The sequence below is a fragment of the Rhinopithecus roxellana genome, chromosome 15, assembly GCF_007565055.1.
Source record: "Rhinopithecus roxellana isolate Shanxi Qingling chromosome 15, ASM756505v1, whole genome shotgun sequence".
NCBI classification, from domain to species: domain Eukaryota; kingdom Metazoa; phylum Chordata; class Mammalia; order Primates; family Cercopithecidae; genus Rhinopithecus; species Rhinopithecus roxellana.
The window spans coordinates 5,969,112-5,985,055 of record NC_044563.1 but is presented as its reverse complement, the minus strand read 5'-3'; the positions used below and the strand labels follow the sequence as shown (position 1 = coordinate 5,985,055).

General features: G+C 55.2%; 1 protein-coding gene across 2 annotated transcripts in view; it reads left to right on the top strand.

The window, feature by feature from the left end:
• Positions 1–15,944, top strand: part of LRP5 (LDL receptor related protein 5) — a 140,837-nt gene that overhangs the window by 28,005 nt on the left and 96,888 nt on the right. For both annotated transcript variants that reach the window (XM_030918485.1, XM_030918486.1), the window contains exon 2: positions 7,557–7,953. In XM_030918485.1, the coding sequence (XP_030774345.1) occupies positions 7,557–7,953 (397 nt within the window). The remainder of the gene's footprint in view (positions 1–7,556; positions 7,954–15,944) is intronic.

The following is a 15,944-nucleotide window of genomic DNA, read 5'->3' as shown; positions in this document are numbered from 1 at the left end:
GATTCTCGTGGGCCAGGTCTCAGCCAGGCTTGCTAACCCTGGAGTCTGCCGTCTGCTCTGAAGCGGTCACTGTGAGCTGGAGAGCTGACCTGACCCTTTTGCCCTTGTGATGTACGGTCCTGGAAAAAATATTTGCACAAATAGCTTCATGGGAGCATACATGGAATTTGGAATTTAAAAATACATTAAAAAGTATGTATTTACCAGTATTACTAATATATTAGCCAGAGACTCATCTCCCTAATGAGGCCACCTTTCCTTTTTCAATCTTCATCTCCGCTGGCACTTTCTCGTAACTGTCATTCATTCTAGTAGAAATCATGGTTCACGGTTATGCTGTGTGTGTGGTTTTTGGTTTTGACATGTCGAACATTTTTGATGTTACCGCAGTCATTTTCTTACTACTTTAATTGGTGCCACCTTTCCACGGAGACAATAGTCTAGTTACCCCTGCTGCTGGAGATCATTCAGTTTTTTTTTTTTTTTTTTTTTTTTTTTTTGCTCTTACAAATAAGGCCTCAGCAAATATTGTGACTAAGACTTTTTCCTTCTTTCTGGTGTTTCTTGGGACAGACTCCTGCGGGGCGATCCCTGGGGAGAGGGCGTAATTATTTTATGTTCATGATGCAACAGTTCCCACCGTATTTTCTGAAAGGTTTGTTTTGCAGTCTGAGCTGACAGATGACTTTCTGTTTTTCGTGGTGATCTGGTGGGTCCTGGGGTGTGATGGTGGCCGGGCAGGCTGCTTCAGCCATCAGCCTGTCCGTCCCCCACCCACACACAGAACTGAGGCCCCAAGGTGCAGCCTCAGGTGTCTGCTGCAGCCTGTGCATCCGTCATCGCCCCAGGTCTGTTGCCCTCCTTTCTCCTTCTCGAATTACACTGCCCAGAGCTCAGGCTAGAGGTCAGCAGGTCATCACTGGATGGAATGACCTGGAGCAGGCCGAGGCACCTTTCTGATGGTATCTGGGGGCTGTGTAGTTGTGACCCCTGATCTGCAGGGGGCTGTGAAATGAGAGACCTTGGCCACATGGGCACATCATGTGGTGGGAAGGAGCCCAGAGGACCAGCACCTGCCACGACACCCCCACACTCTGCTCCAGTGTGCTCCCACCCCAGGACCTTTGCCCAGGACTGCTGGCTCCTTTTCTCCCAGCAAGGGCTGCTGTGACTGTCTCATGTAGGATGCAACCGCCCGACCCACTTCACCCTGCACCGTTGCCCTGATCCACAGCATTTATGATGTAACATTACTAAGGTGTCCTTATTGGCTATGTTTATTGCTTGTTTATTACCACCCACAGGAATACGGAGCCATTCAGGCCCGTGTCTTGGGTGCCTGGGTGGGCCAGCTGGTTCTGGGCACTCGCCTGCTGGAGGAGTGAGTGCCCGTGGCCAGCCAGCCCCTCCTGCTGCCTGGGCTGCATCTGTTCCTTAGTGTGCTGCTTTTACAGGCTTCTGAACTGTCCTCTTAGCTTTTTTTTTTTTTTTTTTCCTTTAAGCTTTAAAAGAAGTTTTTGTAGAGATGCGGTCTTGCAATGTTGCCCAGTCTGGTCTTGAACTCCTGGCCTGAGATGATCCTCTCTCCTCGGCAAGTGCTGGGATTATAGGTGTGAGCTACCGAGCCAGCCCTTCTACTCTGCTGCTCTGCTCTTCTCTCGCCCTCCCATCGGGTTCTGCTGCTGCCATGTTCTCTACCCTCCCCACCAAAGGCTGGGTTTTCTTTGTCTGGGTTTCTTACCCCTTTGGAGAAGAGGGGGCTGTAGGGCCTTGGCGTGGGGCCCCTCAGTGAGAGGATGCCCCCATCACCCAGAGCTCCACAGGCCCTGGTGGGCAGGAGGGGGAGCAGAAGAGGAGGTGCCATCTCTGCCTTCTGGGGAAGGGCAGGGGCCACCCACACAGAGCCCTCCTACTTGCTGTGGACCCTGGGGCCACTGCCAGGTCCTTCCAAAGGAAAGCCAGCTCCCCAGGTGGTGGGAGAGTGATGTGGGTTCCTCTTAAACTTAGGAATTGAGTGTGTGGTTGTTTCTAAGTGTCTTAGAAGCCAGAGCGGCTCCTGGAAGGAGCCTGCCTGCCACGACGGGCCTCACCCTGGCTGTGCCCACAGATGTCCCCAGGGGCCTGCCGCTGCTGCCCGGCTCTCCTGGCCTCCCCCAGTGTGGGTTGGGAAAAGCACAGGAAATTAAAAAACACCCCCATCTCTGGCCTTTGAAGAATGCACCTGAACAGCCGAGAGTGTAAACTGTGGTGAAATGTGGTCTTTCCAGTTTGGGGAGAAGCAGGGCAGAGCTAGGGCTTTTGTACCCAGGGTTTCCAAGAGCTCCTGCCTCCCTCCTCTGGGCTGGCCAGGGCTCCCCGCTGGGACCTCCAGCTGTAGTAGACAAGGGTTTACTGGGTTGCTGGGCACTGTGGACTGCCCCTAAGGGCAGGTACGCCTGCCTTTACCCGAGTTCCCCTCCTGCCTGGAAGACACAGCCCATGGGAGGCCTCTTGTCTGTGGGATCCTCCAGCATCAGACACACTGGGGCCAGTGTCTGCCTGGTGAGGTACAGGCCTGCCAGGCCCGGTCCCCCACCTACTTGGACACCCGCGGTGGTGGGGGCTCGCTGCCTCCTGAGACAGTCTGTGTCATTGTTGTCCAAGGAAGCTGATTTACAGTAGAAAGTTCTGTGTCTAGTCCCACTCTGTGCCTGTGTTGGCAGGGGACTCTCCGGCCGGAGCTGGGTCCACCCTGGTAGGGGGACTTCATGGGGCCTGGGCGACAGCACTGTGTGTATGTGTTTGTGTGTCTGGGTGTGTGTGTGTCTGAGGAGGTGGACCGGTTTCTCAAAAGGCCTGTGACCCCAAGAACCGTGGAATTTCAGCATGGGCGGATCCACCTTCATTGGTGAGTGGGGACAAGCTGGGGGCCCTTGCCACAGGGGCAGCCAGGGCATGGGGCACAGTTGACCTCATTCGCAAAATGGGAGTCTCAGTCATCCCTGCTCCAGCGGCCAGGATGATGAGTGGGAATACACCGTGTCGGGGCCACCTGGCCTGCGTGTGCTGCGGGTGTCCTTGTTGGTGATGGTTCCACCCGCTTGTGCCACCAGTGCCCTCTGGGTCTCACACACAACTGTCTTCCCTGCGAAGGCCCCTCCTGCCCCCAGGCCTCAGTGCTGCTTCCGGTCTCTGAAGGACCCGGGCAAGCGCTTCCGCATCCTGGTCGTGATTCCTGTGTGCCTGCGGACCCCCTTGATGCTGGCATCTCATCCTTTGGTGCAGCTGTTGGCCAGACCTCTGGTAGCGGGTGCTGCACTCTCCAGAATGTGCCAGGGCCTGGGGGCAGGGACCTGGGCTCTTCCGTTGCATCCTCACCGAGTGGAGGGAACTGTGTCTTGGAGTTGGGGTGCCAGCAGGCTGGGTGGCGCAGGTGAAATGCAGACAGACCCCTCAGCTGGTGTTCCAGAGCAGCTGCCTTCCCCCGCCCGAGGGATGTTGCCCGCAGCCCAGTCAGGGGTGGGGCCTGGGGGCCCTGCCTGTGAGCTGCAGAGTTGTCGCCTTTTACCCTGAGTTTTCTTTGTTATCTGTTTGGACCTGTTTGGGGAAGGGAGGGAGTGAGATTTGGAGATAAATGCCTTAGCTGTGGCCATCTCCTCTTGTGAGAGGTCAGAATGTCCAGTTCCGCTGCAGTTATAACATCCCATTTTTTGATTTTGTTTTCTTTTTCCTTTTTTTTTTTTTTTTTTTGAGATGGAGTCTCGCTCTGTCACCCAGGCTGGAGTACAGTGGGGTGATCTCAGCTCACTGCAACCTCCGCCTCTCAGGTTCAAGTGACTCTCCTGCCTCAGCCTCCCGAGTAGCTGGGATTACAGGTGTGTGCCACCTTGCCTGGCTAATTTTTGTATTTTTAGTAGAGGCAAGGTTTCACCATGTTGGCCAGGCTCCTGGTCTCGAACTCCTGGCCTTAAGTGATCCGCCCGCCTTGGCCTCCCAGAGTGCTGGGATTACAGGTGTGAGCCACCGCGCCCGGCCCAGAGCTCTTTAATTCCCAACTGAAACTTTCCCCCTTAAGCAGGTCCCCACTCCTCCTCCCCCAGACCCTGGTCCCACCATTCTACTTTCTGTCTCAATGAATTTACCTACCATAAGTACCTCATATAAATTGAATCATAAAGTATTTGTGTTTTGTATCTGGCTTATTTCACTTCACTTAGCATAACATTCTTAAGTTCCACCCATGTTGTAGCATGTGTCAGAATCTCCTTTTTTTGTTTGTTTGTTTGTTTTTTCAGACAGAGTTTTGCTCTGTCACCCAGGCTGGAGTTCAGTGGCGTGATCTCAGTTCACTGCAAAATCTGCCTCCCGGGTCCAAGCAATTCTCCTGCCTCAGTCTCCTTAGTAGCTGGGACTACAGGCACGTGCCACCATACCTGGTAATTTTTGTATTTTATGTAGAGACAGGGTTTCACCATCTTGGCCAGGCTGGTCTTGAATTCCTGACCTCAGGTGATCCACCTGCCTCGGCCTCCCAAAGTGCTGGGATTACAGGTGTGAGCCACCGCGCCTGGCCAGAATCTTTTTCCTTTTTAAGACTGAATAACACTCCATTGTGTGGATGGAGCACGTCTTGCCCCATCATTCATCCCGCAGTTGATGCATGGATTGCTTCCCTGTTTGGTTTTTGTTTTGTTGTTGTTGTTTGTTTTTTTTTCGAGACAGAGTCTCGCTGTGTCGCCCCAGCTGGAGTGCAGTGGCACAATCTTGGCTCACTGCGACCTCTGCCTCCCGGGTTCAAGTGATTCTCTTGCCTCGGACTTGCGACTAGCTGGGATTACAGGTGCACATCACTGCGCCCAGCTAATGTTTGTATTTTTAGTAGAGATGGGGTTTCACCATGTTGGCCAGGCTGGTCTCGAATTCCTGACTTCAGGTGATCCGCCCTCCTCAGCCTCCCAAAGTGCTGGGATTACAGGCGCGAGCCATCATGCCCGGCCGCCTCCATGTTTTAGCTGTTGGGAGGGATGCTGCCGTGATCCAAGGTGTATGCATATCTGATCGTGTCCCTGTTTTCAGTTCTTTTGGGTATATACCCTGAAGCGGAATTGCTGGGTCCTATGGTAATTCTGTGTTTAAGTTTTTGGGGAACTGCCATGCTGTTTTCCATAGTAGCTGCACCATTTTACATGTTTGCCAGTGGTGCACAAGGGTTCCAGTTGCTCCACATCCTCACCAGCGCTTGGTGTTTTGTGTTTGGATAGTAGCCGTCCTCATTGGTGCAAGGCAGTATCTTATTGTAGTTTTGATTTGCATTTCCCTGGTGATTAAGGGTATGTTAAGCCTGTTTTGATGTGTTTATTAGCCATTTATATGTCGTCTTTGGAGAAACGTCTGTTCAAGTTGTTTGCCCATTTTTGAGTTGGGTTGGTTGTTTTCTCATTGTTGAGTTTTAGGAGTTCTCTGTATTTCATGGATATTAATCTCTTAGTAGATCTATGATGTGCAAATATTTTCTCTCATTCTGTGGGTTGCCTTTTTACTTTCTCGACAGTGTCTTTTGATGCACAGAATCTTTGACTTCCATGAAGTCCTGTTTGTCTTTATTTGTTGCCTTTGCCTTCCTGTTGTTTGGCTTTCACCATGTCCCTCATTGCCACGAAGAACTGTAGACCTAAGGTGATGACAGCACGGGTGGGGTGGTGGAGTCTCCGCTGTCATTTTCCTGGCCTCAGGTCCTCTGTGTGTCCTCCCATCCTGTAGAGCATGTCCCCTGGGAACAGGAGGAGCCAGGATTTGAGCCAGTGCTTGTCTTGGCAGGGGGGCCCGTGCTTGGAACTATCTTCCGCACTGCCCTGGGGTCTCCTGGGCCATACTCTGGTCCTTTGTGCTCCCAGGTGCCCTCATAGAGGCTGCAAACCTTTCCCCTGCTGAAATGAAACCAGCTGAACTAACTACAGGATTCAGTTCCATGATTGTCATTGCCTGAGTTGAGTTTGATTTGGCTTTCTCTTTCTTGATGAAGATGGGAATGTGGGGTTGGCCGGGCTCCCCCATCTGCGCAGGAGGGCCCAGGGATCTGCAGTTTTCGTGAGGAATGTCAGCTGTTTTGAGCCAAGGCTTCAGAGGTTTTTTGGGGGTGTTTGTGGTCAGCCCAGCCTAGCCCTGCTGGTAGCAGACACGGACTGATGGAGCTCCCTGGAGGCCCTTACCTCCTCGTGTCCACATCTTGTGTTCACTCCTCATGTGGCTTTTTAGTTCCTCTGAGTCTGTGTGGGGGGTTGCTGGACCCTCCTGGGCAGACGTCTGAGGTGTCTGGTGGGGTGACGGTCTCAAGGCCTCTCCTGATTCTCATTCAGCCCGTTGTGGGAATGAGGCGCTTGGCTGTGAGATGAGGCCTCTTGCACAGGCAGAAGGGGCTGAGGGCTGGGGTGAGGAGGGGTGAGGGAGCCAGCCCAGCCGCAGGCAGATCAGGAATGCTTGGGGTGGGCTGGTGGAGGGAAGTGTAGGTGAGGCCAGGGGCCAAGGCCTTGGAGGCCAGGCTAGGGAGTCTGACCTTGTTCTGCATGGCACTGGCACAGGGAGCTGTGAAAGGTGTCTGAGCCAAGGGGTGGCATTCCAGAGTGACCCTTTAAATGTGTTCATTGTAGGAATGTCTAGAAGCAGGGTGGGAGAAATGTGGAATACAGGGGTGGATGGGAAGCAGAGGCCACAGGCCAAAGAAAGCGGCCTGAGCTTGGACAGTGGTCAAAGACTTGTAAGGGAATCTGGAGGCTCTGTCTGGCCTGGGCTTTGAACCCCTCAAAAAGTATGACCCTGTGGCTGGGTCTGTAGCGGGCAGCATGGCCAGGGCTGTGCCTTCATGTCCCCATCCCCTGTGTCAGGCCAACAAAGGGGATGTGGCTTCTCTGTAGAACAGGACAGGGCCCCAGCAGCCTCTGGAGGATGATGTGGGAGGTGGTGGGTGTGGCAGGAAGGGTCACCTGTACCTGGGGGAACAGACATAGCGGTTGGTGAACAAACAGTTGCTAGGCTGGGCGTGGTGGCTCACGCCTGTAATCCCAGCACTTTGGGAGGCCGAGGCGGGCAGATCACGAGGTCAGGAGATCGAGACCATCCTGGCTAACACAGTGAAACCCCGTCTCTACTAAAAATACAAAAAATTAGCCGGGTATGGTGGTGGGTGCCTGTAGTCCCAGCTACTCGGGAGGCTGAGGCAGGAGAATGGCAGGAACCCGGGAGGCGGAGCTTGCAGTGAGCAGAGTTCGCGCCATTGCACTCCAGCCTGGGCGACAGAGCGAGACTCTGTCTCAAAAAAAAAAAAAAAAAAAAAAAAACCAGTTGCTGTCACTGAGTGCAGTAAGAAGGCTGTTTGCTGTGCTGCAGGAGCCTCTGAATGGTATAGGCCGGGGCCACCCAGGTAACTTCTTGATAACGCCTTGGGGGTGGGAGGAAGGAATTGGAGGTCTTGGGCATGGGCAGGGCAGTGCCAGGAGTGCTCTGGGCATAGTGCTGCATCCCAGGGTTATGTGTCCTGCTGGCTTAGCCAGTGGCCCTCACGGTTTGCTTCTGCCCCACAGCCTCGCCACTCCTGCTATTTGCCAACCGCCGGGACGTACGGCTGGTGGACGCTGGTGGAGTCAAGCTGGAGTCCACCATTGTGGTCAGCGGCCTGGAGGATGCGGCCGCAGTGGACTTCCAGTTCTCCAAGGGAGCCGTGTACTGGACAGATGTGAGCGAGGAGGCCATCAAGCAGACCTACCTGAACCAGACGGGGGCCGCCGTGCAGAATGTGGTCATCTCCGGCCTGGTCTCGCCTGACGGCCTTGCCTGCGACTGGGTGGGCAAGAAGCTGTACTGGACGGACTCAGAGACCAACCGCATCGAGGTGGCCAACCTCAATGGCACATCCCGGAAGGTCCTCTTCTGGCAGGACCTTGACCAGCCAAGGGCCATCGCCTTGGATCCTGCTCACGGGTAAACCCTGCTGTGACTCTACCTGGGTCCAGGGGGCGGGGAGCATCACTGTTTCTCTCTCGAATTTACGTGAGCCAAGTTATTTTCCAGAATAAAGATGTGAATCTTAAAACGAGTTCGTGGGGGCTGCTTTGGCTCATGCCTGTAATCCCAGCACTCTGGCAGGCCAAGGCGGGTAGATCACTTGAGTCCAGGAGTTCAAGACCAGACTGGGCAACATGGTGAGACCCCATTTCTTAAAAAAAAAAAAAAAAAAAAAAAATTAATCGTGTGTGGTGGTGTGCACCTGTAATTCCAACTCCTTGGGAGGCTGAGGTAGGAGGATCATTTGAGCCTGGGAGATCGAGGCTACAGTGAACTGTGATCCCACCACTGCACTCCACCCCAGGCGACAAAGTGAGGAGACCCTGTCTCAAAAAAAAAAAGAACGCAGCTTTCAGGATTTGTTATGGTTGAGAGAATTACTTCCCCTTGAGATTCCATAGTTACGTTTCTTTTTTTTTTTGTGAGATAGAATCTCGCTCTGTCACCCTTACTGGAGTACAGTGGTGTGATCCTGGCTTACTGCAAGCTCCGTCTCCCAGGTTCATGCCATTCTCCTGCCTCAGCCTCCCTAGAAGCTGGGACTACAGGCACCCACCACCATACCCGGCTAATTTTTTGTATTTTTAGTAGAGACGGGGTTTCACTGTGTTAGCCAGGATGGTCTCGATCTCCTGACCTCGTGATCCGCCCGCCTCAGCCTCCCAAAGTGCTGGGATTACAGGCGTGAGCCACCGCGCCTGGCCTTTTTTTTTTCTTTTCTTTTTTTTTTTTTTTTTGAGACGGAGTCTCGCTCTGTCACCCAGGCTGGAGTGCTGTGGCTGGATCTCAGCTCACTGCAAGCTCTGCCTCCCGGGTTCACGCCATTCTCCTGCCTCAGCCTCCCGAGTAGCTGGGACTACAGGCGCCGCCACCTCGCCTGGCTAGTTTTTTGTAGTTTTTAGTAGAGACGGGGTTTCACCATGTTAGCCAGGATGGTCTCGATCTCCTGACCTCGTGATCCGCCCGTCTCGGCCTCCCAAAGTGCTGGGATTACAGGGTTGAGCCACCGCGCCCGGCCTTTTTTTTTTCTTAAATTGAGATGGAGTCTTGCTCTTGTTGCCCAGGCTGGAGTGCAGTGGCACGATCTTGGCTCACTGCAACCTCCACCTCCCGGATTCAAGTGATTCTCTTGCCTCAGCCTCCCAAGTAGCTGAGATTACAGGCGCCCACCACCATGCCCAGCTAATTTTTGTATTTTTGGTAGAGAGGGGGTTTCACCAGGGTGGCCAGACTGGTCTTGAACTCCTGACCCCAGGTGATCCACCCACCTTGGCCTCCCAAAGTGCTGGGATTATAGGCGTGAGCCACCACGTCTGGCTCATAGTTACGTTCCTTTTTTAAAACTTGCATGTCTGTTGGGGTTGGCTGTGGGTCTGAATGGTTAAACACATCTTTGCTGTGTGTATGGTGGGTGGCCTGGGAAGTGCAGACTCTCAGGCAGGTGGAATTTGCACCTTCTCCTGACTTTCTAACTGCATTGGCTGAAAAAGTGCAGCTCCTTGTCTGGAAGCAGAACCTGCTGGGGGTGGTTCTTGGGTCTGTTCTGGCAGCTGCCCTGTGTCCTCCTCAGCTCCTCGTCTGGCTGAGTTCACCTGGGCCCTTGAAGGCTCAGGGCCTGGCCATGATCCCAGGTGGGGAGAGGGTGGGTGGCAGGAAAGCTAAGAACCTCCCTGGAGTCGAAGTCCGGGGTGGAGAGTTTAAGGGGAGGTGGCCCCGCTCCACTGGCCAACTAAGCCAGGTCACCCCAGACTCCCAAGCAGAGGGAACAGTTTGCTTGGACGCCCGTTGTCCCTCCTTCATCCCTCCTCTTGCAGCCTGGGAGTGACTCTGGGGGCCATACACACACCCTTATCTGGGCTGTGCTGAGCCCTGGCCCTTGCTGACCTGTCAGGTTCTGTGCTGAGTTCGTGTCAGAACTGGTTGGCAGAGGTCTCTGACTAGAACACAGGAGGCTTTCCCCGCCACTCCCAGGCTCAGTTGGAAGCCCTTTGCCTGTTAGTTCATACAGTGTCACCACAGTCTCTCAGCACTCCCAACCTGGACCTCACCAGATGAGGGGCCGGCCTAGATCTTCTTTGCACAGTGGCACGATCTCAGCTCACTGCAACCTCCACCTCCCAGGTTCAAGCGATTCTCCTGCCTCAGCCTCCTGAGTAGCTGTTATTACAGGCGTGCACTACCACACCTGGCTAGTTTTTGTATTTTTAGTAGAGACAGGGTTTTGTCAGGCTGGTTTCAAACTCCTAATCTCAAGTGATCCACCGGCCTCAGCCTCCCAAAGTGCTGGGATTGCAGGTGTGAGCCACTGCGCCCAGCCTGACCTAGATCTTCTAGATTAGAAAGTCCCAGGAGTGGGCAGCCACGCATCCAGGCCTGCCACAGAAGCCCACGCGCCCTCCTCCCTAAAGTCAGGGCTCTGGGAGCCCTTCCCTTTTCCGTGCCCTGTGGGACAGTGTCCAAACTCTGGAGTAGGACCGAAGACCCATGGGCTCTAGTCCTGAGGCCACCAACTTGCTGTTGCCTGTCGCGGTGACCTCCCCCTGACTCCCATGGCGCTGGCTGCAGGAGCCGGGCGGGAGGGGCTGGTTGCCATACCCTGCAGATGCCCTTCCTCGGGGCCTGCCCAGGATAGTGGGAATGAGAGTGTCCTCACCAAGGCTGGGGTTTGGGAGCTGGGGAAGCAGAGTGCCATGGTGGCCAAGTTCACCTCTTTGCTCTGTGCGGTGACTTAGGAAGCCATTGACTGGCTTCTGACGAGCATGGGAAGGGCTGGAGCCTTTCAGAGCCCAACAGGTTTGTGTGAGAGCCAGGTGTGTGTGTCTGAGCAGCTGAGTGTGGGAGTGGGAGGATGTGAGCCTGTGTGTGTGTGTGTGTGTGTGTGCGTGCGCGCGCGCATACATGTGAGCCTGTGTGCGTGTGTGTGCACACGTGTGTGAGCGGGTATTTGTATGCTTGTGCGAGTGAGTGTGCACGCATGATTATGCATGCACGTGTATGTGCCTGTGTGAGCGAGTATGTGCGCTAGAGTGTCTGCATCTGAACCAGTCTGTGTGTAAGTACGGGGTACCAGCAGGGGTGGGACGCGGTGGAATTTATGGCCAAAGTATTTTGAGTCCCTGAGGTCAGGCCAGAGCAGCCTCATGCCCCCACCAGCTGAGAAGTGCCCCTGGCCTCCCAGGGGTGCTGTGCTGGGCAACCACTTATCCCTGGAGCCTCTCTTATGCCCTCGCTGCCCTCCGAGTGGGCTGGCCACCTGCAGCTGCCCAGGAGCCAGCTGACTTCCAGGGCGGCCTCTGTTCCGCCTGGTGAACTGTCACCCTCTCAGCCCTCTCCCCCTGCACTGTGGCTCCAGGAGCCATGGGGTTACTGACCTTTCTGGAAGGGTCGGCTGGTGTAGCAGTCTCTCTGGCTTGGAGGGGGCATCTGCAGTGGTGGGAGAGGCCAAAGATGGCAGCCTGCTGGAAGCCTTCTCCCAGGGCCGGCCTGCGGTTGCTCACAGCGGCTGCCATGGCCATTGTGTTGCTGGGACCTGTGCTCCTCCCATCCTTGTGTTCCCTCCCAGTGTGGGTCGCTGCAGCTCCCTCACCTCCCAACCAGGCATCCACCCACATTTGTGAACCCTTGTGCACTGGTCCTGCTCCCCATGCAGCAGGTATAGCCCTGTCTCTGACCCTTTCAGTGGATGGGAGGAGACGGTAAATGAATAGTATTTGAGAGGGATGTGTGTGTGGGGGGATAAAGCCGTGCCTGGGTGCTGTGGCGAGGGGCTTCTCTCGGAGCTCAGGTGTTGGGCTCTTGGTGACTTTTGAGCTGAGACTGGAAGCATCTGTCTGGCTATCTGGGAGCGGCGCCATCCAGGCAGAGGAATCAGCCAGTGCAAACCCTGGGCTGATTTGGGGCGGGGCCTGTTTGAGGGGTTGTAGCAGAATATAGGGGAACAGGGGCCAAGGTGTGAGGAGAGGACACATCAGGTCTCTAGCAGAGGAGGTGCCAGGTCTGGCTTGTGCTGGAGGGCATCCCCTGGTGGCTGGAGCGAGCGTGAGCTGTGGTGTGGGTGGCATGGGGGCAGGAGCCCTGTCCACAGTTATTACCAGGATCCTGGCAACAGAAAGCAGCAGCGGGGACACCTCACTTGTGGGGGTAAGGAGTGGTGAGATTTGGGATCTGTTCTGAAGAGAAAGACAACTGGATTTGCTGGCACTCTGCATGTGGGTTCGATAGAAAGATGAGACAAGGGCCGGGCGCGGTGGCTCAAGCCTGTAATCCCAGCACTTTGGGAGGCTGAGATGGGCGGATCACGAGGTCAGGAGATCAAGACCATCCTGGCTAACACCGTGAAACCCCGTCTCTACTAAAAAAATACGAAAAAACTAGCCGGGTGAGGTGGCGGGCGCATGTAGTCCCAGCTACTCGGGAGGCTGAGGCAGGAGAATGGCGTAAACCTGGGAGGCGGAGCTTGCAGTGAGCTGAGATCCGGCCACTGCACTCCAGCCTGGGCAACAGAGTGAGACTCCGTCTCAAAAAAAAAAAAAAAAAAGATGAGACAAGGATGGCACGGTGCCACTCTGTGCCTCAGTATCCCTGTCTGTACATCATGTGGAAAACACCAAGAACAGTTTGTGAGTTCAACAAATGTTAGCTGTCGTTATAGTAAAAATGCCCTTTCCTCAACACCAGAAGTCCAGTCTCCATGCCTGCATGGTTTTCTCTTTTTACTTCCTTATGGCTTTTGCCATGTTGGTTGGGAGGTGCTCGGTGCTAGGTTGGGAGGTGCTCAGTTGGGAGGTGCTAGGTGCTCTTTTGGGAGGTGCATGATGCTCAGTTGGAGGTGCTAAGTGCTCGGTTGGAAGGTAATTGGTACTTGGTGGGGAGGTGCTTGACACTTGGTTGGGAGTTGTTGGTGTCCAGTTGAGAGGTGCTAGGTGCTTGGTTGGGGGGTATTAGATTGAGAGGTGCTTGGCACTTGGTTGGGAGGTGCTTGGTGCTAGGTCGGGAGGTGATCAGTTAGGAAGTGCTAGATGCTCTGTTGGGAGGTGCATGATGCTCAGTTGGGAGGTGCTAGGCACTTGGTTGGGAGGTAATTGGTACTTGGTTGGGAGGTGCTTGGCGCTTGGTTGGGAGTAGTTGGTGTCCAGTTGAGAGGTGCTAGGTGCTTGGTTGGGAGGTATTAGATTGGGAGGTGCTTGGCACTTGGTTGGGAGGTACTTGGTGCTTGGTTGGGAGATGCTAGGCCCTTGGTTAGGAGCAGTCTTTCCCGTGTTCAGATTTGAGCTGACTTTGCCTGCATCATCTTTGGGAGCCAGCCATCCCTGTTTGGCTCTGGCTTTTCTTAACCATTTGAAATGAAATGACTCCTTGACTAAAGTGCTTGCCTCTAAATTCTCTCCCAGAAGCCCTCCCCAGGACCGCACCTGTGGCTGTTCACGCCCGCCCCGGCCCCTGGGGCAGAGTTGATCTTAGTGTTGATTCCTGGGCCTCTCCCCACACCCTCCCTTTGCTCCAGTCATTTGAATGAGAGAGTGAAAACAGTGGCATGCCAGCTCCCACTCATCAGATCCAGTGATGCTGATGACACCAGCCATGGTCCTACCCTGAGGTGCTGACTGTCCCTTTAGGCTCCATGTCACTGGAGGGGGAGAGGGAGAGGATTCCAGCCTGTCACAGCGCCCGTGGGCAGCAACCCCCACTCTGCTCGCCAAATACTGACTTGAATAGTGGTCCTCAGGCAGAAAGTGTGGGCGCTGAGTCCTGGGGCAGGACCACTGTCCTGAGAGTGGGGATTTTGTCCTCTGTCCTGGCCACAGGCACAAGGTTGCAGGAGCATCTTGGCCTTCCTCCCGGCCCTGCTAGAGCCCCCATCATCTCCTGTGCCCTCCTGCAGTGCTGTCCCTCAGCAGGGTCCTTCCTCAGAGGAGGGGGTTCCTGCCCCGGCCATCATCAGGAAGGGAGTCTCTGGGTCCGAGCGGCCCCCTCAGTGTGCACGTGGCCAAAAGGATCAAGAGCCCTGCAACCAGGAGGGCCCCTCCTGAGACTCGACTTGGTTGCAGTTTCAGCAACGCAGGTGGCCCTGCGCAGACGTCAAGGCAGGGTTGGGGGAAGGCACGTCCCTCCCAGTGCTAGGGTGCCACATGGGTGGCAGAGTGCGCTCTGGGGATGACCCTCTGGCCCCTGAGGATCTGGGGCCAGAAAGACACTGGCTTAGCGTGGGAGGAGGCCCCGGCCTGTACCAGCCTGACAAGGGGCTGCAGTGGCCCCCGGGTCTCAAATTAAAGCCAGGGTGAAACCCAACCCCCTCTTTAAAATGCAAAATGGCCCTTCCCTAAAATAACACACAGCCACAACCGCAGCTGGCTCGGCACGAAGGCCATGCTGCAGCGCTTGTCTTCGGAAGTCGATTTTCCTCCGTGGAATTTGGCTGGGCTTGTGGTAGCATTTGAGACTCTGCAAGAGCACATCCACGCCATCCAGTCTCTGGTCACCGACTGGCTCGCCAATTCCCCATTTAAGGAAACCAGCAGGCCTCTGTTATGAAACTCGGGGAAGGAATGTGAATTATGCTCCATGCGTAGGCCCCTGCTCCTGCACGTTTCCCAGCTTTTTCCGTGGGCCACGGTGGGGCGTTTGGGGAAGGCCTGTGTGGATCCCCTCCAACTCCAGACGGATGCCCCTGACACCTTCTTAGGAGGTGGCAGGGGCTCTGGGCTCTGTCTGGGCTCCTGGGGTCGGGGACGTGCAGGTAAAGCAAGGCATCTACCCCAGGCACGTGGGAGGCTTCACTGGGCTGGCTGCCAGCACCTTGGAGTCCCAGGCTGCCAGGAAAAGTTCACCCACACCCAGGCTTTGCTGGCGAAGGGTGAGTCATATGATGGCCCGGCTCAGGCCCTCAACAGACACCAAGTGTGTTCCCAGAGCTGCTGCTCAGCGCCAATAACCTGGGACAGGCCAGCCTTTTAGGGACTCAGTTTTCTCATCTGTCTAATGGGAATAGCAATTCCCAGCTTCCCTGTGTCTGCTGGGTTCTCACTAGATGCACAGGAGACAGCAGCTTGAGAGGGACTGTTTGGAGAGCTGTTCCATGGGATGCCCCTCTTATCCTGTCCCCATGGAGAGGGGCTTGGTGATGGCAGCTGGGTGCAGTCACCCTCTGCAGGCAGGATGGTATGTTTGGTTCGAGGCTCCTGTGCCCTCATTCTTATTGATCTTGTCACAAGAGCCCCTCTGGAAGGCGGAGATGCTGCTTGCTCTCGGGAATGACACTGCTCAGGGAAGCAAGGCCCCCTGGATGGGGTGGCCCCGTGGTGCACCTGAGGCTCCTGAGGCCGCAGAGTGCCATGGTGGGGGAGGAGGTGGCTGTGTGTGTGTCATTTGCCTCTTCTGCTGGATGGAGATCCCCAGAGGGCAAAGCAGGGCTTGTTCTTCCTGTGTCCTGGGGTCACTCTCATGCCCGGCTTGGGTGAGCTGGCTGTTTCTAAATCACTTGCTAAGGCCAAGAGGAATGGGGTTTGCCGCCCACCCCAGGAAGAAGGGAGCAAGGGAGTCAGCACCATTTTACGTGGACCAAGAGTGGGAGGAGGCTCCTCAGAGGACATTCTGGGCACTGTCCCCTTTCTCTGCTGAGAAGGGTGGACAAAACACAATAGCTCTGCCAGCTCTTGTGTCCTGTGGCTTGTCCCAGCTGGCTGGGATGGGAACTGAGTCCTCCAAGCTGGTGTGGTTCCCCTCTGGTCTCCGCTGAGAGCCACTCCCAGCCTCTGGGCACATACCCTGTGGTCACCTCCAAACAGGGCACACTGGGCAGTGGTGGGGGTGGGACCTGCCATCCCAGACCTGGTGTAGGGCACATTGTCTCTGCTCACTTTGTCCTGGTTCATTGGCCAGAGATCAAGTAAGGGTGCCCTGAGGATGTG